The sequence below is a fragment of the Agelaius phoeniceus genome, chromosome 2 (assembly GCF_051311805.1).
Source record: "Agelaius phoeniceus isolate bAgePho1 chromosome 2, bAgePho1.hap1, whole genome shotgun sequence".
NCBI lineage: Eukaryota > Metazoa > Chordata > Aves > Passeriformes > Icteridae > Agelaius > Agelaius phoeniceus.
In genome coordinates, this window is record NC_135266.1 from 14,100,500 (window position 1) to 14,124,190 (window position 23,691).

At 40.1% G+C, this 23,691-nt stretch overlaps 1 protein-coding gene across 6 annotated transcripts; it reads left to right on the top strand.

Annotated features, from left to right (window-relative positions):
• The first annotated feature begins 159 nt into the window (after positions 1-159).
• ACOT9 (acyl-CoA thioesterase 9) lies at positions 160-23,483 on the top strand. Of its 6 annotated transcripts, none has more exons than XM_077172225.1 (16): positions 160-675; positions 2,085-2,176; positions 3,754-3,780; positions 6,727-6,772; positions 10,287-10,457; positions 10,550-10,587; positions 12,475-12,558; positions 13,142-13,245; positions 14,041-14,114; positions 16,168-16,235; positions 17,199-17,310; positions 18,363-18,453; positions 19,226-19,311; positions 20,080-20,167; positions 20,355-20,505; positions 20,781-23,483. In XM_077172225.1, exons 1-16 carry the CDS (start codon positions 662-664, stop codon positions 20,837-20,839), a joined length of 1,305 nt encoding a protein of 434 aa, XP_077028340.1. In that variant the 5' UTR covers positions 160-661; the 3' UTR covers positions 20,840-23,483. The 6 variants fall into 6 exon arrangements, with proteins under 6 accessions (XP_077028340.1, XP_077028348.1, XP_077028344.1 ...); XM_077172229.1 differs by lacking the exon at positions 160-675 and adding an exon at positions 721-1,085; XM_077172233.1 differs by lacking the exon at positions 3,754-3,780.
• Positions 23,484-23,691: the final 208 nt, after the last annotated feature.

Here is a 23,691-nt window from a genome sequence, read left to right on the forward strand (position 1 = left end):
GCTCTGCCTAATGTCCAACCTAAATCTCCCCTGGTGCAGGGTAAGACTATGTCCTCTCGTCCTGTCGCTGGTTGCCTGGGAGAAGAGGCTGACCCCCCCTGGCTACACCCTCCTTTCAGGGAATTGCACAGAGTTAATAACGTCATTCTTCAAGATTTTAAACCTCTTCTCCTTAGGAAATTCCGAGCCTCTCAGTTACCTTCCCTAGCAGTGCCACCAAGTGACGGGCCGGGGCAGGAGGCCGTGTTCCCCACGGCCGTGTGACGGCTTGGGGCGCGCCTCAGGCTCCGGGCACAGCGCCCAGCTGAGCGCCGCCAGCCCGCCTTCCTCACGGCACAGTGAAAAAACGGAGCATTAAAAAGAAAAAATAACGATGTTTATTAAGAGCGAGTCCCGGCAGGGCCCGCCCGCTCTGCCGGGCCCGCCCGACGACTAACGGTGTCCTGCCCCAACCTCCGCCCCGGGGAGCGGCCGCGCTGCCACGGGGACACGGGGCAGGCCGGGGCCGGCGGTGCCACGCGGGGATCCCGGCGGAGCGAGTGCTTCCAGCTGCGGCCGGCCCTGAGCCCTTTCGGTGCGCGGCGAGCCGGGAGCGGCCGGTGCGGGAGGACCGTGTGGCTGCGGCAGGCGCGGCCCCGCGGTGACAGCCCCGGCGAGCACCATGCTGCCCACCCGGTAAGGCGCGTCCTCCGGCGCGGGTGGGGAATGGCGGCCGGGGGAGATGGTGCTCCCGGCGGACCCGGGCCTGGGCCTGGGCCTGGGCAAGGAGGCCGTGCCCCGACCCTTGCTCCGCGGCCGGGCCACGCTCCGCCATGAGGGGCTGGGGCGCGGCCAGGGCGGGGCACCCCGAAACTTGAGCAGCGCCGCGGGCAGCGCGGCCTCGGGCGCGGCGCCTGGGCCGGGCTGGGGCCGCGGGCGGGCGTGAAGGGGCCCTGCGGGCTGCGGCTGTGCCGGGAGGGCGTTTGCTGGCCCTGCCGTGACACGCCGAGCCCAAGGGCTGCAGCACTCACAGAGGCGTTTCACATCGCCATCCCCCACGTCATTCCTGTGCATACGGGACTCCGCTGCCTTCGGAGTTTTTTTTGGTTGGTTTGTTTTTTTTTTTTTTTTTTTGTGTGTGTGTGTGTGTGTTTGTGCTCCCGTTTACTCTTTTAAGTCCTCCATGAGGACTTAACATCTGCAGACAGTGAAGGCTTGTGTGTACATGATATATATGTGTAGATAGTGTAAATTTGCATGAAGGGGAGAGAGAGAGAGATGTGTAAATGGCCTTGCTTTTCTGTTGGTGCCTGAGGATCTGCCACCTTTCCTTTTTTGAGGTAGAACCTCAGTCCCAAAGGAAGAAAGGACCAGCAATCCATATTCCTTGTCAGGATGATGCTGTGAACTGTCACAAGGGGATTTACACACCCTCTGTGTGTTTTTGTGTTAGCACAGTTATGTTTGCCTAGAAGAGTAGTGCTGGCTAGTTACCTTGTAGAAAGAACACTTAGTGAATTGTGGGTGGATTACATTCTCTGAAGGGTTTCACGGTTGTTCCTTCTTGCTTAATGGCTAAGAGGTTTATATCCTGCACTTTAGGCTTTTTTGAATTTCTGCAGCACTAAGCCATGGAGGAGAAAACCAGGCTTAGCTGAATGGAACTGCTTGTGATACCTTGTGAAATCTTTTTTGGTATATTTCTCCTTCCACTGCTATGCACACCAGCCAAGTGCAGGAGAAGTGTATGTTTAGGGTCATGGATGATTTCCTGGAGGCACATGGACCCCATCTGTGTTAAGATGCTACAGGGTAGAAGCTGTTGTTGAGTCTAAGTTGGTTGTCTTGGGGCATCTGAGTAGTCAGTGAAGAAAACAATTACTGCCAGTGAAGCATTCTTCTTTCCCGTTTATAGATAACAAAAGGTATCAGTTGGAATTTCAACTGTCTTGGAACTGTTGCACTGATAGTATCTAGTTCTAAAAATCAAGCTGAAAATAAGGACTGGTGTTTCTGAAACCACCAGAATAATTCCAAAATTAAATCCTAAATTCTTTTTGTGGGATTATTTTTAATGACACTAAATTCTTCTGCTCTGCCTATAGGTTGTGCATCATGAGGAAGCTTCCTTCTGTTCTGGCTAGGACACTGACTTTTGGGACCAGTGCCTCCCCAGGGCTACCTGACATGTCTGAAGGTAAGGTAGATGGCTGTGCTCTGGAAGATTTCATGATGTTACTGAGGAGTTTATTTTTCCAGGTGATGTCCCTCCATGTATTAGTATGGTTTGGATAATGAATGTGCCCTGCCCTTGTCTGTTAGCTCATAGTAGTAGTGTGCAGGAAGCAGCAGACAATCACTGGATGTTTGGAGGTGGATGGCACAAATATCCATAATCATTGAAACTGCAGATTTAGAGGCTCCTCTGGTTCTTCAGCCTTGGCAGAGCTTGGTTCTTTTCTGATAGCATAACTGCTGCTCAGCTTGGGTCTTGATAGAAAGCCCATGTGTGCAGATAGGTACAATGAGACTGGAGAGAATGGCCAAGAAATAGGGAACTGAGGGGAAATAATGCTGTACAGAACTTTTAATCCATCAATCCTGTCAATTTCACAAACTTGTAGAAATCCTTAAATCGGATCAGCAGCATTGCCTCATGAAATTGCTCTTGTCAATAGAGCTTTGTATTGAAAGGTTGTTTCAGTGCTCCAATAGTAATAAACCATAATGCTCCTGTTTCAGAAGCTTTAGAAAAGATTTTCTTGCATTCCAATCCCTTGTACTTTGAAAAGGGCAGGAGGAAAAAGGCTGGAGCCACTTACAAGTAATTCCTTCATGGAGTTCTGCTTATTTCTGAGATCTTCTTTTTTCCTTTGTTTTCTAAACAGAAGACACCAACAGTTACTGGTTATCCAATAAAAGAGAAAATGAGGGTTATTTGTTGTTAGAGAACTTATTTTCATTGTTGTTAATAAATGGCAATTTAGGAGGTTAAAGGAGTGAAGCAAAGATACATGATGTTGCATACTTGCAGCTTGCCCTGAGTGTTTATTTGAAGATTTGGAAATGATGACATCTAGAAGGCCAGCAAAAACAGTGAAACAGTGAGGTCATCCTGGTACTCCAAGGGGTACTAATATTTTGTGGACTACAATAACTGTAAATATTTGAGATTCTGTTTCAAAATTGTTCAAATTCAAAGTTTTGCTGATATGTAAACTATTCTAGTGTTGTGTAAACTATACCTTCAATTTGATATCCATGCTTTCACAAAAAACCAAAGACTTTTCTTACTTGTTTTTCACATGCTTCCTTTTCACAATTTTGGGTTCCCATTGTGAATGCCCTCACTTCTTCCATGGCTTTCCCAAAGGCTACACAAAGCAGGACTTTGGAATTTTCCTCTGAAAAAACTCTCATCCCACTTCCTGAAAAATGCTACAGATAGTCTTTCCAAAGTTAACACTGTTTGTCAACAGTACATGGTAGCCCTGAGTTTGAAGAATTGTTTGGGGATACACTGCAAGCAGATGCCACACAGACTCAGACAGAGAACTGGAAAGCTGGCTTGAAAGGAAAGCACAAACTGAGTTGAAAACAAAAGGACACTGACTGTAAATCAGGCAAGGATAGATTGCCTGCAGTTACTAAAATTAAGGAACATCTGCCTAAGCAGAACCGGAAGCAGGTAGAATAATCAGGTAACTCCTTAGTAGGTGTAAATTGCATTGTTTCTTTTCACTGTTAATCTAACTTGTGTTTTGTACTCCACAGGACAGTCACCCATTCATGTGAATAATGGTGTGTTGTGGTAATTTGTACATATTAAAATATTTGCTATAACACTAAACTTACTCAGCTACTGTTTTTCCTTACTTTAGCATTGATGAAAAATGAGGTGCTGTTATTCTTCTCTGTTGCCTTGCTTAAAGCCCCTTTGCCTTTGGTGAATGGTCCTGGTCTGAATTGTGGCAGTGTTGCACTAAATCTCTGTCAGCACACTATGTCTATGGTGCTGGATAAAACGTTTCTAAGAGGCTTGTGGGTTACAAAATCTCTCACTGCAGCTGCTCCTGCAGTACTTGGCTTCATTTTAGACATTTGAATCTGTGTCCTTCACGTCAGTCCAGAGCAAGCTCTGTACCAAAGCTGGTGTTCTCCCTGAATCTGGATGCAGCTGGGGAGGCATCAGCACGAGGGGCATGGATCTCACTGGTGGAGGTGAATGCAGTGTCTTGTCCAGCTGCCCTCCTCGTGTCCTTTTCCACAGCACAGTGCAAATAAACTCAGACCCTGCTGCTGTGGCATTGGTGATCCACTGATGCCAGTTTAGGAGATACTGTGCAATATGCTATGTGAGCACTATGGAGAGGCCCCATTTGCTATAACTGTTTTACACACTTGAGACATTTGCCAGATAAGAAAAGAAATAGCTTATAGATTTTTGTGCTTAATTTTCTTACTTAAATTTCTGTTGTTACTTACTTAAATTTCTAATATCTAGAAGAGCAGGATGGTCTTCCCAGAAGGAAAAAAAGGAAAAAGTTAAAAGCCATGTAATTATGAACTGTAAAATGGACAGTTTTGTCCATTTTACAGTTCATAATTACATGGCTTTTCCAACATTTAGAAACACTTTACATTTTGTCCCTTTTATTGTCAAGATAAACATTTTAATGTTTTATTGGCCTGGAAAATATTTGTTTTTATGCCTAAAACTGAAATCAGATGTATTAAATGGGACTAACAGCTTGTAGATATTTTTGCAGGTTTGGACCCGAGATTTTTTTTTCAGAGCTTTTTTACCTCTAGAGATGAAAAGGAAGATGAGTTTAGTTTAAACAAAGAGAAAGTGCTGTTTATTCCCTGTCCATCCCAGCACAGTCTGCACACTGTTGAAAACTTGATGTTTTGTGTTCTAGAAGCTGTAACAGTGTTTCTGCTAACACTGTGTTGATCAAAGGCATGCTATGGCAGCTTCACAGGTGGAGTATGAGTAACAAGACAGTAATACCTACTCTGTAAGCCTGCTGCTGCTTAAGGAAAAAGGAATCAGACCTTCCCTGTTTCCAAAAGAAGTCAACTCTCAAGATTTTCAATCAGGTTCTCTCCTTGAAATTTTTTTGTTCTTAGAATTAGTAGTAGAAGTCTTCTAATTTCAAAACATGTTTTTAGCCTAATTTTCTAAAGAAATGAGGTCTAAGCAATCTATTTTTTGTCTTTGTGTGCCTATCTTCTTGTCTTCCTCATCTTCCAGAACCTTTTGTTGATGTCAACCAAAATAGATGAGCCACCAGTCTCAAAGAGAAACATATTTCCACAAATTTTGTGAGAATTGGCTTCCAAATGAGAGATTTGTTAGGGTGCCAGAGCTGGTGCTGGGGTCAGGCGTGGACACTGGTGTTTGCTGGCTGTTGGTGAGTCACTGGATCCATGTGCTGGCTGCAGTCATTCCCTTGCCTGCCTCTGGCTCAGGCTGGTGCTTCTCGGGCAGGCAGGCAGAGCAGAAACAGGCTGGGAGTGCAGGGACAGGGGCTGAGGGTGCTGCAGGGAAGGAGCAGGGAAGGGGAGCTTTGGGGTACAGCACTAGTGGTGGTGTGGGGGGACTTGGGCAGAAGCTGAAGTGACTGAGGAGGAGGGCAGCAGAGCTGAGTGGATCTGACTGAGAGAGTGGAATGTGATTTAAATCCTAGGAATTCAGCTAGGCTCCTCCAGGGTTTATAGGCCAGCTTGCTGATCACTGTGAATACTCTGATCAGGCATTTAGTTTGAAAAATGCCAAGCCTGATAAAGAATCAGCTTGTGACTCACCAGCAGCCTCTTTCAATTTCACCAATGAAATTTCATCAATGAAATTCTGGATATTTTTTGGTTGCTCTTCCTTGATGTGTCCCCAACAGTTGAACCTCCTGGTATAAAAGATCTTTGTATATAAGCAAGGGATCTCTTCTATACAATTCTCAGCTTTTCTTCTGAGCTTGGGAATTGTTGCTGCTTGTTTTCAGATGTTTCCAAATAGCCAACATTCACCAGCCATGAAGTAGTTTGGTAAATTTGATGGGACCTTAGCACACCTAATAATCTCATTTGAGAAAGAGTAGAGAAGATGCTTATGTACATTATTCTTTAGGAAAAACTTGTGCAGAATTACTGTTAACTCTGAGAGTGCAAACAGGGCCAGAATAAATTGTACAGGCCTGTCTTCAGTGTCTTAACACTGTGTTCTTTCAGACTGCTAAAAATTTGGGCTATGAATCCTCGCTGGCAAGAACCAGTCTGCTGATACTGCCTGCCTTCGTGGGTGGGATTATTTAATTGGTATTCTCCTCATTCCATTTCCCAGCTGCACCGTTCCCTTTTATGTTCTTCTATGACTTTCTGATTTATGTTATCTCCACAGTTTGTGTTTAGGCTTAATATTTTCACATCAAAATTCCCCAATCTAATCTTGATGCATGCTGTCTTTCAGCTGTTAATTAGCACTGGAGGTGACTGATTGCCCTAACAAACACTCTTTGTTGACTATATGCAATAAGCTATGGCATCATGTTACTCAGCCCATTCCTGTGATATGCCTACTAACAGCAGCATTCAATTTGGCCACACTTTCATTTCTGGGCTGCTATTTGCATGAGTTTGCTTAATTTTCCTGTTCTGGGATGAGGATTTTGCCTTTAACACCAGGCAACCTCATGTTTATCACTTGCAGAACTAAGCTTGATTTGCTTTGATTTCTTTTTTTTCCAGTGCGGAGCAAATTGAGGGATATAGTGGGAGCATCTACCAACTGGAGGTACAGTGTGCATTACATCTATTTTACTTCATTTGTGAAACCAAGGTGGAGTTCAGGGTTGTGGTAGTGAAAGTTAACAATAGTTAGCTTGTTGTCAGGGGAAATAAAAGATCCCACTAAAAGGTAATTGAAACAAAGCTTCTGCATTGATACTTTGTGGATCACAAATTTCTAAGATTTCTCTGGTAGAAACAAAATATCTGATCTTGGTGCTTACCAGATTGTCCTACTAGCTTTGAGTCTGGTGGGAGTTAGGAGCTATAGAGTCTGGCTGTCAATGCTGTGTTGCTGTTACCTCCTGAGTTATCTCTAGGTGGGTTGCCTGCCTGGTGGATTTCTCCTGCACTGGATTCAGAGGTAGCTGAGCTTGTTCACTGTGTACCAGGCTGGTTCTGAATGGCACCTGTGTCTCTTTGGAAAATTGTCAGCTTGGGGTCTGGGTGTCCTTAATCAGGAGCATCTTGAGCATTTCCTTTGTCTGCACTAACTTAATTTTTGATTAATTTACATATACTTTAAATAATTGCTGGTTTGGCTTTATTTAAGTTACTTTCCTCCTCCTCTATTACATTGAATAAGCCAGAGTTGACTGTAACCCTCTGCTGTTACAGTCTGGAAAAGTCAATTTAGCAGTCTGGAGGAATTACACATTGCAGTTTGGTTGGTCCCATGTGTTTTGTTAATTTTGACTGTGTTTGCTGAGCTCTTTTTTCCCACTTTGTGCAGTGATAGGGAAATGAAGAGAGGTGTGCCTGGATGTGTCCAGGCCTTCTGACTCAGTTTATCTAAACACAGCTTCAGTCATCCTAACAAAAATGCCTGAATCTGGGAACCTGATTTTTGATTAGTAAGAGTAGTATCTAAGCATGAGGGGGCTTGAACTTTTCATCAAGTCAGCTAGAAAGGGCCCTAGAAATTGTTTATGAAAAAGCCTTTCCCACATCCCTGAATGGCTGAGGAGGAATGATGCCATATGCCTTTTGAAACTCGAGATTTTGGAGGGCTCTGGTCAAGTTTGATCTTCCATCTATTTTGTTTCCCCCACTTTTCCCATCCTGGAGGGAGAGCAGACAGGCCAGATCACCACAGCAGTGTTTTTCTTAGACAGGTACTTCTCTCATGCTGTACAAAATACAGCAGAAATGGTTTGCAGATTAATGGATCCTTTCACTAATGAAGAAGTAAAGCCAGGGAGACCACAGATGGGAATGCTTGAGAATGACAGGTTAAATACAGAGAGGTTTGGTGGACATGGATTGTGTAGCCTGAGAGAGTCCACTTTAAAAATAGAGTGACAAAGAGTTGATACATGTGGAGACTGAACAGCTGGGGATTTAACTGAGTTAGGCCACAGAATGACTAAAGAGGACAAATGTGAGGAACAGCTTGATAGGGGTCCTGAAAAGGGAGCTGGGGAAGGACTGATGTACATGTCTGGAATGCTGGGAGAGAGGGGGAATGTGTGTTGGAGGAACATCTTTAACCATTGATTTTGCTAAAAGGAGACTTTGGTTTGTGATTTCTCTTGTAATGGCCAGTGGCATTTTGTATTTGTTATGAAAAAGAAGTACGTGTTTATTCTTATCCTTGCTTACATGTTTATTCTGTTTTTGTACTTCTAGTTAAAACTATTAATCTGTTCATTGTTAAATATAGTCTAGATGGGGTTGTGGCTGTTTCAGAAATATATAAACATTTATCAAGATGTTTAGGGGAGGTGCTAGTTAATATTTAGATGAATTATTGTTACTGTATGAGTAGTACTGCAGTGTGTAACAGTATTTGTCTGTTGAAAAATGTTACTGCTTTGAGCCTAATACTTCTGCATATTGAAGAACACATTCTGAAGTGGAAGTCAAGAATTCTGCTGCTGATCTCAGAGGAGCCAGGATGGAGCTGGTGAAAACAGAATATAGTTAAATTTTGATTGTTAGGTTTCTTTATGTTTGTAGACAAATTTCTGATTTACTTTTTGATTAATTTCTTTTAAGCCTTTCACTGAAAGAACTTGAAAAAACTTTCTTAAAGAGCATTAGGATGCATCATCTTGAACCTTGCATCTTTCCTTAGTCATCCAGTAATATTCCATTTCTGTTTAGTGGCATAACTTTTAACATTAACCCTCTGCAGAGGCTGTTATCTTTCTGTTTCCTGTAAACTGCATGGTAGTCATATTTCCCAGATGAGGTAAACCACATCTAATGTTTAAAACAAACAAACAAATGAAACTAACTGAAGTTTTCTGCTTCACTTTCACTCTCTTTGATCATGGATTATTTGCATTTTCCCGAAGCTTATTAAACAGAAAAGAGGTAATAGAAATATGTTGAAGCCTGACTTTCTGAAGTAATACTCAGCCAAGCAAACCTTCATATTAAGTGGCTAATACCCAGAATTCATCCAAAGTCAAAACATAAGACAAAATTTCTTTTTGGTGAAAAGGTTTTTTTTTGTTTTCTTTATTTCTTCTTCTTCTTTTTTTAAATTTGTTAAACACAATGTCACTGAAATCTCAGCAATGCAGCAAGCACAACTTGAAGGAATGGCACGCATCCAGAAATTTACATTAAGTTTGGTTGCTTCGTGTTTTATGCATTCTCTTGCTCTATGAAATGGATCCATATTTTTGCTTACTGCTTGGCTTTATGCAACCAGAACTGTTGCATGTTTAACCCTTAGGCTTTTAATAGATGGGTATAGATTCTAGGGATGTTATGAAATACTTGCTTTATTCAGTCAGGTTGCACTTCTAAGGGGAGGAAACTTTGGAACAGTTAAGAGACCATGTTGGGCAAGACTTACATCTTGTAGATAGATACCTGTGCAAGGAACCAATGTGGTGGATTGGAAAGAAGTGGAAAAGCAACTCTGAAGGAATTGTTCTCCCTTTTCTGTGTTGTTTCTTTCTGTAATTTTCTATAATTTTAAGATGTCTGTGTAGAAAGAGAGAAGCAAAAGTAGGTTAGTTTTCTTTGTCTTTTAGCTTACTCTTAGAACTGATGCTGCAAAGGATCAGTTTTTAGAACTGAATTCACCTGTGGATGATGACAAGTCTTAGGAGATTAGTTCACTCATCATTAGTGCTAGCCAGCACTGTGCATCTACTTTACTTCTTGAGAGAGATTGTAAATTGGTGGTCAGTCCTTTAAAATTGGCAGTGTGGAAGATGTGTGGTACTGTAGCTCTGGAAGACATGCACAAAATCTCATAGGTTAAATTATGTGTGATCTGTTCTTTTCAAGGGGAATGATTTTGGTAGCATTCAGAATTTGTTCATCTCATTAGTGTGGAGTATGTGCTTGCCACTTGTACACAAACTATTTAAAAGATTTCTGTAGTAGTCTTGCTTAAGATCTGTCATTTTGTGCATTTCACTTTCTTTTCAAGGCACGCTCACTGTGCCTTGCTATATCTACGATTTGGTTTTAACTTTGATCATCATTGATGTGACATCTTTTAGTTAGGGTTTCAGTTCTCTTGCTGTACTTCAGAGTAAAGGTTTTTTTCTTACCAGGGATCATGTGCAAGCAATGCAAGAAAGAAAAGCTCTCCATACTTTACTGGCAAAACGGCAGGAAGATCTCCCTCCTAGGAGAATGAAGGATAGCTACTTGGAAGTTATTCTGCCTCTAGGAAGTCAGCCTGAAATAAGAGAAAAATACCTGAATGTACACAACAGTGTAAGGTAACAAAGCAACCATGTTATACCTACAGGAAACTGTTAACTTCTGTTTGCCATATATGTAAATATTTCATTGTCAATCTCCTATATTGCAGGTTTGGAAGGATACTTGAAGATCTCGACAGTTTAGGAGGTATGTACCTATGCCTTTGTAAAGGCTGCACAAAGTGAGTTTGATTACTGCTGAGCACTGGTTGGTGTGACACAGTAGGGCCTTGGAAGGAAACCCATAATTCTGCCATCTCAGAAGGAAGGAAAAAAAGAAGACACTGGTACTGAAAGAGAAGGAAGGATGATGAAGAATAGATGGATGCAAAATTGTTTGGCTTCCTGCCTCTGTCAGATTTTTAAAGGACCAGCTACAAAAATAATTTACTGAAAGGGGATCCCAAATTATGAATTTGCATTTTCAGTGTGAACTCAGAGAAAATTTGCAGAGTGCATATTAAAAATGAAAACTTAGGATTTTTTTAAATTGTAAAAAAAATCTCAACCAAAATTGCCACAAATACCAACAGTTAATGAGATGCAAATATCTTTATATTATATATAAGAGAGTATAATCTGGAAAGCATGTCATGTATCCATTGAGAACAAATTAAAAACAGTTGAGGTAAGTTCTTGGATTCTGCAAATTGTTGTTAAGGGTAAAACCAACTCAGTTATTTAATGAGTACTTATTTGTGGTCTTGAAAGGTTTACCATGTTTTTCTTTTGTGTAATAAGTGTGAGGTTGTTAATAGAACTGGGAGATATTTTTTCTTAAAACATTACCACGTGACTTCCTCCTTCATCCTAGTTCCATAGCTGGTTGGGAACTTTTTGATGGAGTTTTTTGACAAAGAATTAAGTACTTAATAAGGGGAAGTTGTGAATAGGACATCTTTTTTCTGTTCCTTCTGAGAGTTCAGATGGACAAAATTGAGGAAGGCAGAGAAAGAAATGAATGAGTGAATAAATGCATGTACATTGTCAGATGAGATGAGCCTGTTTTTCATTCTGTGCCTTGTTTAATTTCCTCAGAAATCTGTGAAGATCTAATTTTTTTCCTGTGACAGCACAGAATGCCTTTACTTTGTTTACAGTCATACTGGGCTTCAGTCAGTCCCACTGGGGATGTATTGTTTTGGGTTCATCAAGATTCTGTCCCAGTTAAACAATATTCAGGGTGGTCATATTGATACAATAAGTTGATAGGCTTAACAGGTTTTAGAATTGTGACTTCAGTAAGCATAGGGGAAAAAATCTTAGATTACTGGGAAGGATGGAGATCTTCCAGATCACAGATCACAGAATATTCTGGTTGGAAGGGCCCCACAAGGATCATTCAGTCCAACTCTGAAGTGTATATGGTCCATATGGGGATTCCTTCTCTCTTATCTCAGTAAGTACAAGACAGGTACTTTTGATAATGAAGATCTGTATTGAGTGAAAATTACATGAACACTAGGAAAAAACCACATCTTTGCAGCCTTGAATTACTCCAAGGAGTCTATTTACTTGGATGTCCTCTTATGAACAAAGCTAATTAGTTTAAGTAGTGGTTTGCCTAGTAGTAATTGCAGTGTGATAAATACCTCTGACTATGGTTTTGTGCCTGTAAGGCACAGTTTATTTAATCTCCACCTCTTTAAAGGAATCAGTATTTAAAAAGTCCTCAGATAGCATGTATCCTTGGACAGCCTTCATGAAATCAAAACAGAAACTAGGAGAGTCTGAGACAGGGAGCTGCTGAGGTAGAGCGAAGAGATTGTGTGGGATTGGAAGTCAAGTGATGAGCTGGTTTAAAATGCTTAGTTAAATTTATCTTTGTAGTAAGTAAATATGCAGAGAACTGAGGTAGCTGCTGCTGTTTTCTTTATAGCAATCCCATGTGTTACATACATGAAGATGTGGAAGCTCTGCTCTCCTATAGTAGGATACTTTAGTTTGTGTTTTCTTATGCTTTGCAAAGATGACTTTGATCTGCTCCACTTAAGTTTTTGCTAAAGAGCTGGCTCCATTTTTGATCTCTTCACAGTTCTTATCTGCTACACTCACACCAAGCAGGAAATGCAGCAAAGGTCTCCTTTGTCCATAGTTACAGCTCTGGTGGATAAAATCAGTAAGTGGCAATTTAGTAAATACAATAGTTTCATCTGCTTGTCTTACTCTTTCATCAGCTACTGCCTTCTCATGGTTGTTATTGAGGATACCTTTTTCACTCCTGTTTAGTTCACTTCATCTTGTTTTAGCTTTGAAGTTTTCTGGCTTTTGTTGACAAGAGGTTGGAAGAGGCTTCTGTAGATGCTTTTCAGCATTTCATGTCATTTCCCTTCAAAATGCAACTTAATGGTTCCTGCGCTTTTGTGTTTAGTTTTATTTTGGTGTGCAGATTCTTAGCTTCATTATTGAACAGAGTTTGTTCTGGTGAGTTGGACCTTGCTTGTGTTGCCTGCTCTGCTGAACACTCCCTTGGATCTGCTGTCCACCTCTGTGTCTCCTTCCTACTCCTGTTCTGGTTTCAAAAGTCTGCAGAGGCAGAAACTGCAGACAAGCAGTGTAGTCCCTTGAACCAACTGTCTTTTCTGGGTTGTCTTTGTGTGTGTTGCCACTTTCTGATCACATAAAGGTCCTAGGAAATCTGGCCTGTCAAGTATTAGTTGTGAGTGATCTGTCTCCAGTAACCCCTAATGTTTGTCTTGTAGATTTGTGCCAGAAGATTATACATCCAGACTGTGACATCAAATTCACAGGCAATGTTTCTTGGGTTGGGAAGACCTCCATGGAAGTGAGGATGCACATGCTGCAGGTTGGTTCCTGGGACTTCTCTCCATCTTACAACAGGCATGAGGTGCCTCAGGGGAAATTTGCAGGAGCATATAGTGACATGACAAGGGGGGGATGGCTTCAGACTGAGAGAATGGGTTTAGATGAGAGAGTGGGAAGAAATTATTTACTGTGAGGACAGTGAGGTACTGGAACAGGTTGCCCAGAGAAATAGAGATGCCCCATACCTGGAAGTGTTCAAGGCTGGGTTGGATGGGGCTTTGAGCATCTGATCTTGGAAGGTGTCCCTGCCCATGGCAGGGGGATTGGAACAGGATGTCTTTAAGGTTCCTTCAAACCCAAATCATTCTGTGATTCTATGATAATTCAGGTAAACAGGTACATTTTTTAAATTCAGTTGTTCTCCTTAAGTAAAGTCTCTGATGTAGAAGCTAATGTTACACCTTTTTGTTCTGAACTCCTTACAGTGCTGGCATTAGTGGCAATTAGTGGTATATATAAAAAAAAAACTATGGCATTTCTCAGAGTAAAGGTAAAGTGGGTCCTTTTACAATGACAGTGTTGATTTCCTCTCCTCCCTGCTCAAAGTTTTTAATAAGCATTCCCTGGTAAATGTTTACATTGCAGAATTCCTGAAATGAAAGTTTTTATTATTTCCTTATCTTTGACCGATTGTGAGAGGTGTTGGAAGGAATGACAGAAAGTGAAAGTAAGCAGAATTAACAGTATGATTGAATGGTTTATGTCAACTAAATAGCTTGCTAAGCACATTTCCAATTTTAGAGCTCAGTAATGTATTTTTCCATGTCTCTTTTAGCAACATGATGGTGATTACAGCCCTGTGTTAGATGCAACCTTTGTCATGGTGGCCCGGGACCCAGAGAACAAACGGTAATTTGTAGGATGGGAAAACTTTCCTGACTTCTGCTGTGCTGAAAATGGCAAACATGGCAGCTTGCTCTGTATGTGTAGAACCATATAATGTAGGTGGTAAATAAACCACATAGTTGATACTTCCTGCTTGCAAGTGTTAACTTTCCTGTGACAAGCTTCAGACTTTAGCAGTCATGATACCAAGAATTGCTGGTAGTCTTGGGATCTGACCCTTTTTTTTTAAACCAGATTTTTCTGTGTGTTTAAGTGACTGTTCTGAATGAACACAGAAGTGAATGAGTCTGCTAGAAACCCACCTGCATTCTAGTAGTTGTTAGAATTAATGATTGAGTTTCAGTGGTTAAATAGTCTTTGAGTGATTAATACCATTAATTCCCTAATAGACACTTAATAGGTGTAATCAGAATAATTCAGGTTAAAACTTGCTTGTGTAACTAAAATGAAACTGTTAAGTATTCCCACAGAACATAAAAAAACCCCAGACATTTATTTTGTTATTTTTCTGGTTTTACTTTCCCTATAATTCCTTAGCTATTGGATTAAAAGGCTTCTCAGTTGCCCTCTAGGTTTATGACTTCAGCATCAGAAAAATTGGCTGTAATTCTTACCTCTTTCCTATATAGCCTGCCCAAGTAATAAACATTTCTCTGTTTCTAATTAGCTGAAATAATTGCTTGTATTTAAAAAGATATGTTTAATGAAGGGGTTTTACTTGATATAATTATGTGGTCCTGATAACATTAGAAGTAGTTTCTAGATTTTTTCCCTTCAGATTTGAAGGAAAAAACCTAGAAAGAGTGAATATACTATACATTAAGAAAACAAATTATATTATGGTTCCCATTTTAAAGACTAATTTTTCAAAATAATGACATCAAGCCTAATGTAATTACACAGTAGCAGATTGACTGAGGACAAGACTACATGGACTTGTGCAGATAGATGCAAACTTCCTTGGCTGTTGTACAAGCTAGCTGGCCACAGGCCAGCTGTGTTGTGGAAGCATTCTGTCCATATAAGGAGGGTATTTATGTGAGGTCAAAACCCTTCAGAGAGGTACAGGATATGTTAGTTTGGCTGTAGCCCCACAGAAACAGCATTGTGTGGCTTTGGGAAACTGGTATTTCAGCAGCTTGGGGCTTGGCCAGGAGAGCTGATGTGTGCTGAGCCGAGGGGAAGTGAGCTCTGTGATGGAGAAGGAGCTGGTGGATGTCCAAAATCCAGAGGTTTAGCAAACCAGGAAAGATCAGTTTGTTGTAAGAAAAAAGCACCTCTCTGCCTCTTGTTGCCACCCCAAGTAAAGGCTAGGGGTAGAGGTGAATTGTTCAGCAGGTCTCTGTGTGTGTGCATGTATGTATATGTATGTTGTTCTCAGCATTTATATAAATGTTGAAAGTTAAAATATAATAATTAGAAACTATGGGGAAGAACAGTTCTTGAAAATAAGTGTTTGTCTTTACTTGTGCAAATAATTAAATGTTATATAATTAGGTTAAAGTAAACTGATTTTTGCAGTAGAATAAACATAGAAATGTTGTGCTCAAGGCATGTCATAACCTTTGATAAGTGGTACACGTGGTAAACAGCTTTTGGCTGTTGATAAGGCTGTCAAGGGAGCATGTAGATTATAAAAACACTTGCTGGCTCCAGCACTGTGCTTCTTCTATTCCAGGAGGAATGGTACCAGTCAAGTTTTGGTTTAAACTATCCTTGATCATCACGTTTCATTTGCTGAGTTTCTGAACAGCTTTATTCTTGAACAATTTTCATTATAATTTATGAGTACAATTTTAGCTTCTTAAGAACCATAGATGTGTTAGTTTGTCTTTCCTGATTGCACCAGGTGGTGGTTGGATCATTTAACTGCCTCTTCAGACCTCAAGCTAATGTCATATTGTATTGGCAGCCATATTTATTTTTATCATGTAACCTGAAGTATGTAATTTCATCTTGTACTGTGTATGTGAGCAGAAATGGAAGACTGTTACAATGTATTTATGGGACAAATTCTTGTAAAATTTGTAACTTAAAAATACCTTCCTGTCCATAGGCCAGCATTTGTTAATCCACTCATTCCTGAGAGCCCTGAGGAGGAAGAAATCTTCAAGCAAGGGGAATGTATGTCATATTTCCTGGTAGTATGCACATCTGCCTCAGTTTCAACTTAATAGCTGGGAGGAAGAAAAGTTCAGGAATTCTGCTACTTAGAAATGTTCCTAATTTGTTTAAAATCAGAGTTTTGTTCTGTCTCATTTGTGTCAGTAGAGTAAGAGAGTTGAAAAGCCTGCTACCACATGCTTGGAAACTCTTTGGCTAAACTGACAGACACTCCTGACGTGCTCTGCACACCCTCTGGACTTCTCCCTTGGCAAGATGCTCCCCCTGCTTTGGATCTGAGTGCAGCACAGGGGCTCCTAACACTCTGGCCAGCTGATTACCCCATGGTGGGCCTGCAGGATGTCACAGCTCCTCACCTGTCTGGGTCCCCATGTTCTTTTTGGAAAGAAACTCAGGGAAAAAAAAAGGGGGAGAGCAGAGGAAGGAGCATGTAGCTCCATCCTCATTTGTTTCAAGCTGGGGTTTTTAAGTGGAGAATTAGAAAAACACTGAAGACTGAATAAACTGGACAGAAGATCTTTTAAGCTAAAATTTCAATCACTGCAGCCTATGGTAATGAGTTCTGTCATAAACTTTCATTTTGTGCCATTGGCAAAACCTGAAGCTGATTGTTCTGTACGGTTTCTTGTTAAATATGTTCTGTACTTTGAGGGCAGTACTCAAGTTGTCTGTAGGAACAGTGTGTGGGTGTCATAAAATATGTGTAGAAGTTCTTCATCACATTGGTGAGGTACTAGTGAACTTCTGCTTTATTTTTATTTCACTGCAGTCAAAACTCTCTTTGGAGCCAAATTTCTCTTTGGATCTATAGCACCATGAAGTTACAGCTTTTAACTTATGGGGGAAAAGGAAAAATAAATGGAAAGATGGTTGATTTCAGGTTAAAATCTTCAGAGCCATTATTTGTTTTTTCTTTGAACTTTAACACTATGGTTTTGGTTTTTTTTTTTTTTTAATATTCAGTGAACAAGCTGAAGAGGATTGAATTCAGCACTGCTTCCTTACTGAAAATGGCTCCCACTGCAGAAGAAAGAAACATTGTGCATGACATATTCCTTAATACACTGGACCCAAGGCAAGAAGGGGAGGGATGAAGGAGAACTAACATCTTGTGGAAGAGAAAATTGCCTTTTGAGTGGGCATTCATAACAGATTAGTCTGCAATAAATGCTCATTTAAATTCGGTGGCAATTTATTTGAAATGCAGGTACAAACTTTGATATGAAATCTGCAGCTCTTAGAGCAGTCTTCTGTTGTTCTAAACAAGCTGTTAGGAATAATTTTGAGGAAAAATGTTAATAATGTTTAAGCAGATAAGAGAATTGAATGGTTTTGCACTCATGACTTGCACAATCAGTTTTCTGCCATGATATCTAATTTAAAAAACGGTGAGGGCAGGAACTGGTCACCTTTTAACCAAATAACCTTGCAATGTGTTTTAAATACAGTACTTGACAACATTATTTGAGGGAGTTGTTGGCATACTTTTCTTATACTTGAGATTGGTGTGAAGTCATCTGATGCCAACAGCGATAGAACAATGTTTAATTACATTAGTGCAGTGTTGTATTTACAATAATTTATCATTTCTGTGACTTATTAGCCTATACAATTGTTATTTTTGAAGCTGTTTACCAAGGGCAGACCTGCTTTCTCTTAAAATTAGTGGTTGTACTTCTGTCTGGGTTTGAAAACTTCAAAAACTCTCTGCGTGTTTGATGTTGAATTATTCCATTAGCTCACTGTGTGCTTTTATTTCCTATTATGACTTAAAAAACAGAGCAAGGCTTTTCTGACAAAGAGCGCACTTTGTGGTTGTGATTCATCTTTCCTTTCATGTACCTTTCTCAAGCCTCTTCATTCACATAAACTTGCACATTAGCAGAAGTTTTTGAAAGATCAGGAGCATAAGTTTATTGCAGTAACAAATCGAAGGACAGCTTTAGATAAGGTTTCAAGGTCAGCTGGAACACTGTTTAGTGATACCATTTCTGTTTTGGGTTTATTTTGGTGTTCTATATTTTTGTGGCTTTTTTTAGTATGTGTCTGCATTTGCTGTTTCTGCTTTTTTGGCATGCTGAATTCTGCTAATTCTGTGGACTGTAAAGTTTATTGTCTCTTCCAAAGGACAGTGAGTTTCCGGAGCCGTAAATTACCACCCAATTCAGTGTGGATTGAAGATGCAAAGCTAAAAGGCCTGGAGATTTGCCATCCTGAGGTATTTTGAAAAATATTAATGTATTACAGAAAGTTACTTAAGTAACTTTGAGAGAGAATTTTTACAGGAACACAGTGAAAGAACAAGGAGTAATGGCTTTAAACTGAAAGAGGAGAGGTTCAGAATAGGTATTAGGAAGAAATTTTTACTGTGATTGTGGTAAGGCTCTGGAACAGGTTGCCCAGAGAATTTGTGGATGCCCCATCCCTGGAAACATTCAGAGCCAGACTGGGTGGGGCTCTGAGCAACCTGGTCCAGTGCAAGGTGTCACTGCTTATGGCAAGGAGGTTGGAACTAGATGTCTTTAAGATCCCTTCCAACCCAAACCATTCTATGACTATGAGTTTTTGCCTAAGAATAATCAAACCATTATTTTGTTTGGCTTCTGCAGTCCTTGAAATTTAGAGCCTAGTTTCTTTTGCCAGTTTTTTGTTATTTGGTTGGATTACCCCTGCAAAATGGATGATTTTTAATGACCTTGTTTTCTTACCAGACTGTTCATTCTGTGTAAAGAAATTCCTTTGCAAAGTGTTTGCAAAAAGTTTTGCCTTTGGTTGCTGATACAATTTTGAATTGTTATCTTATGCTGTCAAATTAGTCAGATGAGCTCCTACTAAGTAAAGTTGCCTTGGGCATTTTGAATTTTGCATACATATTTCAGTAGTGATTTTTATATATTCAGGTGTTGGGACTTCTGTTAAATACTGTGAACTGAATTGCAGACTTCAACACAAGGCTTTGAAAAGCATTTGGTATTTGTTTCTTTGTGCAGGAACGGAACATCTTCAATAGGATCTTTGGGGGTTTTCTCATGAGAAAGGCATTTGAACTGGGATGGGCAACTGCTTGCAGCTATGGGTGAGTTGTGGACCTTCAATATTTATATAATCCAGAGCATTTTGCTCATACACAGAGATGGGGAACCCAAGCTAACCAACCTAATGACAATCTGAGCTGAAAATACTTAGGTGTCTGGTGGAATCGTGCACTATTAGTGCACAGTGCTGCTGTACTTGGAGCATCTATCATATTTACAAAGAGATTGGCATCTTTCTCCTTGGAGCTTGGGTTTTAAGCATTACTTGTCAAGAAAAAAAATACATCAATTTTCTGTTTTCATTTATCTTACCAAGCTATTGAGATAGACTTTATAACCATATAACATATTTATTCTATTAAATAAATATTGCATCTTTGCATTTAGTACACAAGAGGAGTGGGTTCTAAACTTCTTCTGTTAACTGCTTGAGCTTAGGAAGTGTGACTGAAGTCATCACCCAGCAAGGCCTATGTATAAGTTTAATGGGGTATGCAAAGCCTGATATTAAGTTAAGTGGTTTGTATCAGTGCTTGAAAAACTTATGCCTGAGCAATGATGGCATGAAGATTGTCCAGCAAGTGTAAGTTATAAGATGCAATAATGTATCTTTAGAAAGTGTGTACTTCATTGATGTGAGAGATTTCCTCCAATGATGACATAACTCCTTACTATTCTGTTGCCTCTGTTTAAGAAGAGATTTATTCTCTAATGACCTTCATTAAAATGCTGACAAGTAGATATTTTAAATTTTTGCAAACATCCCTTTTATTCTTTTATGAGAAGAAATTTCTCTTTTGTTTTCTCAGGGGTTCCAGACCCTTTATTGTATCTGTTGATGATATCATGTTTCAGAAGCCAGTAGAAGTTGGATCCTTATTACTGCTTTCTGGACAGGTAGGAGTTGATTTCCTTTTGAAAAGGAGCAAACCTTGTCTTTGTTATCACCAATGTTACTCACTGATAATGAACAACATGTTATGAGAGTGTGTGACTTTTCTTGTTAAATGATATAATGAAATCTGTTACAGTTTTCAGCACTGCTGATAAATTACAATCTCTAACTCTTGTTTTAACTGTATAGGTCTGTTACACAGAAAAAAACTACATCCAAATTCGAGTACACAGTGAAGTTTACAATGCAAATACCAAGGAGCACCATACGACCAATATTTTCCATTTTACATTTATATCAGAAAATGAGGTCCCACAAGTTGTACCTAAGACATATGGAGGCAAGTATCCCATTAATATGTTGTCATCATAATTCTGTAAAAAAAAGATTTTTTACAAAATTTGTTTCTCTTAGAACACTGGTCATTTTAATAGATGAGCTATTGGCATTTAAATAATTCATCAGGATTGCATGGCAATAGATAGATTTTATAGATTTTATGCTTTGATGACAGTGTGGATTACTTCTTCTTTTTGCCAGTCTGTTTAGTTGTAGTTGCTGAGTATTGATACACATTTACTAATGTGGTTCTCTCTTTTCTCCCCTTTATTTCAGAGTCCATGTTGTATTTAGATGGGAAGCGACACTTTACTGCAGTCATGAAAGAAATCTGACAGGCACGGGGTGCTGCAGCAGTGCACCAGCATGCTCTCTTGGCAAGAGCTGGCACTAGAGGTGCCTAATGGACAGGTGCTTGTAATACTCAAAGAAAAACCCAACAACCACCCAAAACCAAACCAACCAAACCCAAACTCCACACCAAAACCTGCCTTTTCAGTACTCTTCATGTATTTGCATATATTTGGATTTTTTTATTCTTTACTACTAGAATTTGTTGAAATCTTTTACATGCAAATGCTAGGAAAAGAGGCTGAAAATGCAGTCTTAGGCTTTGGAGAGACTCTCTTTGTCTACTTTGAGAGATCTCATTGCAATCTTGGCTGTCTTGTCACCATCTGCTGCCTTTCCCTTAGTAGCTCTCTTTTGTGTTTCCCTGATAAGGGATAGAAGTTCTGTCAGAAAAAGGTGTGCAATAAGTAGATACACACAGGTGAAGCAATTTGACCTCCATTCTTGTGTAAATTAGGTTAAGGGTCATAATTCCTTTTTGAACAAGGACACGTGCATCTAAGCAGCAGCAGAGCCTCAGTAGTGTGTGCACAATGGAAAGTAGGTGTTTCCCATCACTGGGGATTTTACCAGGTTATTGCAGCTTCTGTTTGGATGGTTTTCATGTTCCCTTGGGAGGAAACTGATTTTTGCAATGAAAATAGGTGGCTAGATGGTTATTTTTGGCACTCTGTTTGTGTCCTTGCCAGCCTCTTCTATTTTTTTTTTTGTTTTAATATATAACTGTGAGTTCCTTAGTGAATTATTTCTCATGGCTTGGAGACTAGAGATCTGACTGGTGGGACTGGATGGGACTGGGAAATAGCATTGTAGAACAGGACATTTTTGTTTGTCTAGGACTGGGAACAAAAAAGGTAAAATGCTGCCCAAATGGTAATGGTGATGTTTGGTGCTGCAGTTAGGGGTCTTGAGAATCTGTGTTGAGCAGCTGCCAGGTCAGCTGCTGAATGATGGGATCTTTATCCCACTGAGGGGTTGTACAGCTAGGGGACAGTGTTCTCCTCAGCTGGATTATTTATCTATTCCCTTGGACTGAAGTGCACTATGAATATTGCACAGCTCTAAAAGTTGTCAAGTTTACCTGTGAAGGACAGAGAACTTCCCCAACACAGAGGGGACACTATGGTGGTCATAACTATGGCAAATACATAACAGGAAGAGAGTACTTGGTACTGAAGTGCTTTTGATGTAATGAAGAAAGTTAAATAATATCCAATTTCTGGCACATAAAGCCCAATTTCTTGAAATCAGGAAGCTGAGTGGATGGGAGGTGTCAACTTTTAGCAGTGAATATGTCACAAGCATGAAACTGGTTCTCTGGTACCTTCACATCAAGATTGATCAGGACACCCAAAGAGGAGTTGGGCTCAGGGGTTAAACAGAAATGTGATGTCTTACAATACATGGATTCTGGCTTCCCTGTGAGGTTTAAAATCTTTTGAAAAAAGGATGCAGCAAATAGTGATTATGTCAATCAGCACAGATGCATGGACCATGTTGACAAAATTAAGTAGCATGTTGAGCTTTTCTTTCTGAGTAAGAAACCTGAGACAGTCACAATTAGGAACATTTCCTTTGGTGCTAGGATGGCATGAAGTTCATAACCCCTAGCAGCTCTTTGCTATTCCTGTAAGGAATTGTAATAGAGCATTGTAATAATCAGCATGTTACATATCAGCCTTTCCTTCTTAAGATTCAGCTGCTGCATTGGGTAAAATAGATTGTTTTCCAGAGTAGGTACAGGGGTGTGGCCTGATCCAGAACAGATTATTGCATTGCTCTGATGGTAAGCTCTTGGTTCCTTCCATAGTTTCTCTCTTCAGCCACACTCCAGTGCTGACTCAGCTCTTTGACATTAAAATCTTTCATGGTTATGATGCTGTGGAGATAAATTGTATTTTCTGGGTTTTTCCTTTTTAAAACTGACTCTATTAGACTGACCACATAAATAAAGAACTGAAATTGTATCTCAGCTTCTTCCCCCTTGTTGCAGGGATCAATGTTGACTGTTAAAAAATAGATCCTTTCATTTCCTGCCTTCCTATTTATTTCAGAACTATGTTCTCTCCTGAGTATCTGCAGGTTTTTATCACTGACCCAGTGATCCTATCCAGATCACTTTTTTATAACACACATAAGTTAAGGGGATGCCAAATTCATCCTCCACTGACTTTTCAGCTGCATTTAAAGATAAATTTATCATAATTTTTAAATTCAGCCTTTGGGAAGGGGTTGGAGAGAAGAAGAGGTAATAGAGTATGGAGGAAGGTGTGACATCAGAACCTCTGGATGCAGTATGCCACAAATGAAGATGTGTAGAAGAATTGATGTGTTCTCAAAGTTCATGATAACTTAATCATATACCACAATGACAGTAGTTTCAGAATGTATATGAAGCCATACAGAAAATGTGTGTGTGTGTATGCACATATGTAAAAGATAAAGGCTTTTCTGTTTATTGCTATGTATATGTACTCCTGTATTTTTTACCTCGAGATGGTGACTCCAAGCTGTCCCCTCTCTGGTATCTTTGTTCAAGGCTATGCATGCTGCTTTGTGCCTTTGTGTGTATGGGAGAAAAATATTCTCTGATCTCAAGTTTGGAATTAAAATATTTCAACATAGTAATTCATGTTGGGTTTATGTTGCAACTTCTATCCAGCCTGTCACTGCTGTAGGTGACTAACCATTACCACAGAAGCCTAAAGGAACTGCTAGAAAATCTTTTTATTTATTGTAAGCTTAACCATACAAATTTTTTAAACAAAATTAATTGACTGTGGCTCTGTAGCAGGAAGAAAATGTCTGTGCCCATTGTTTCTTGGAATAAGTGAGG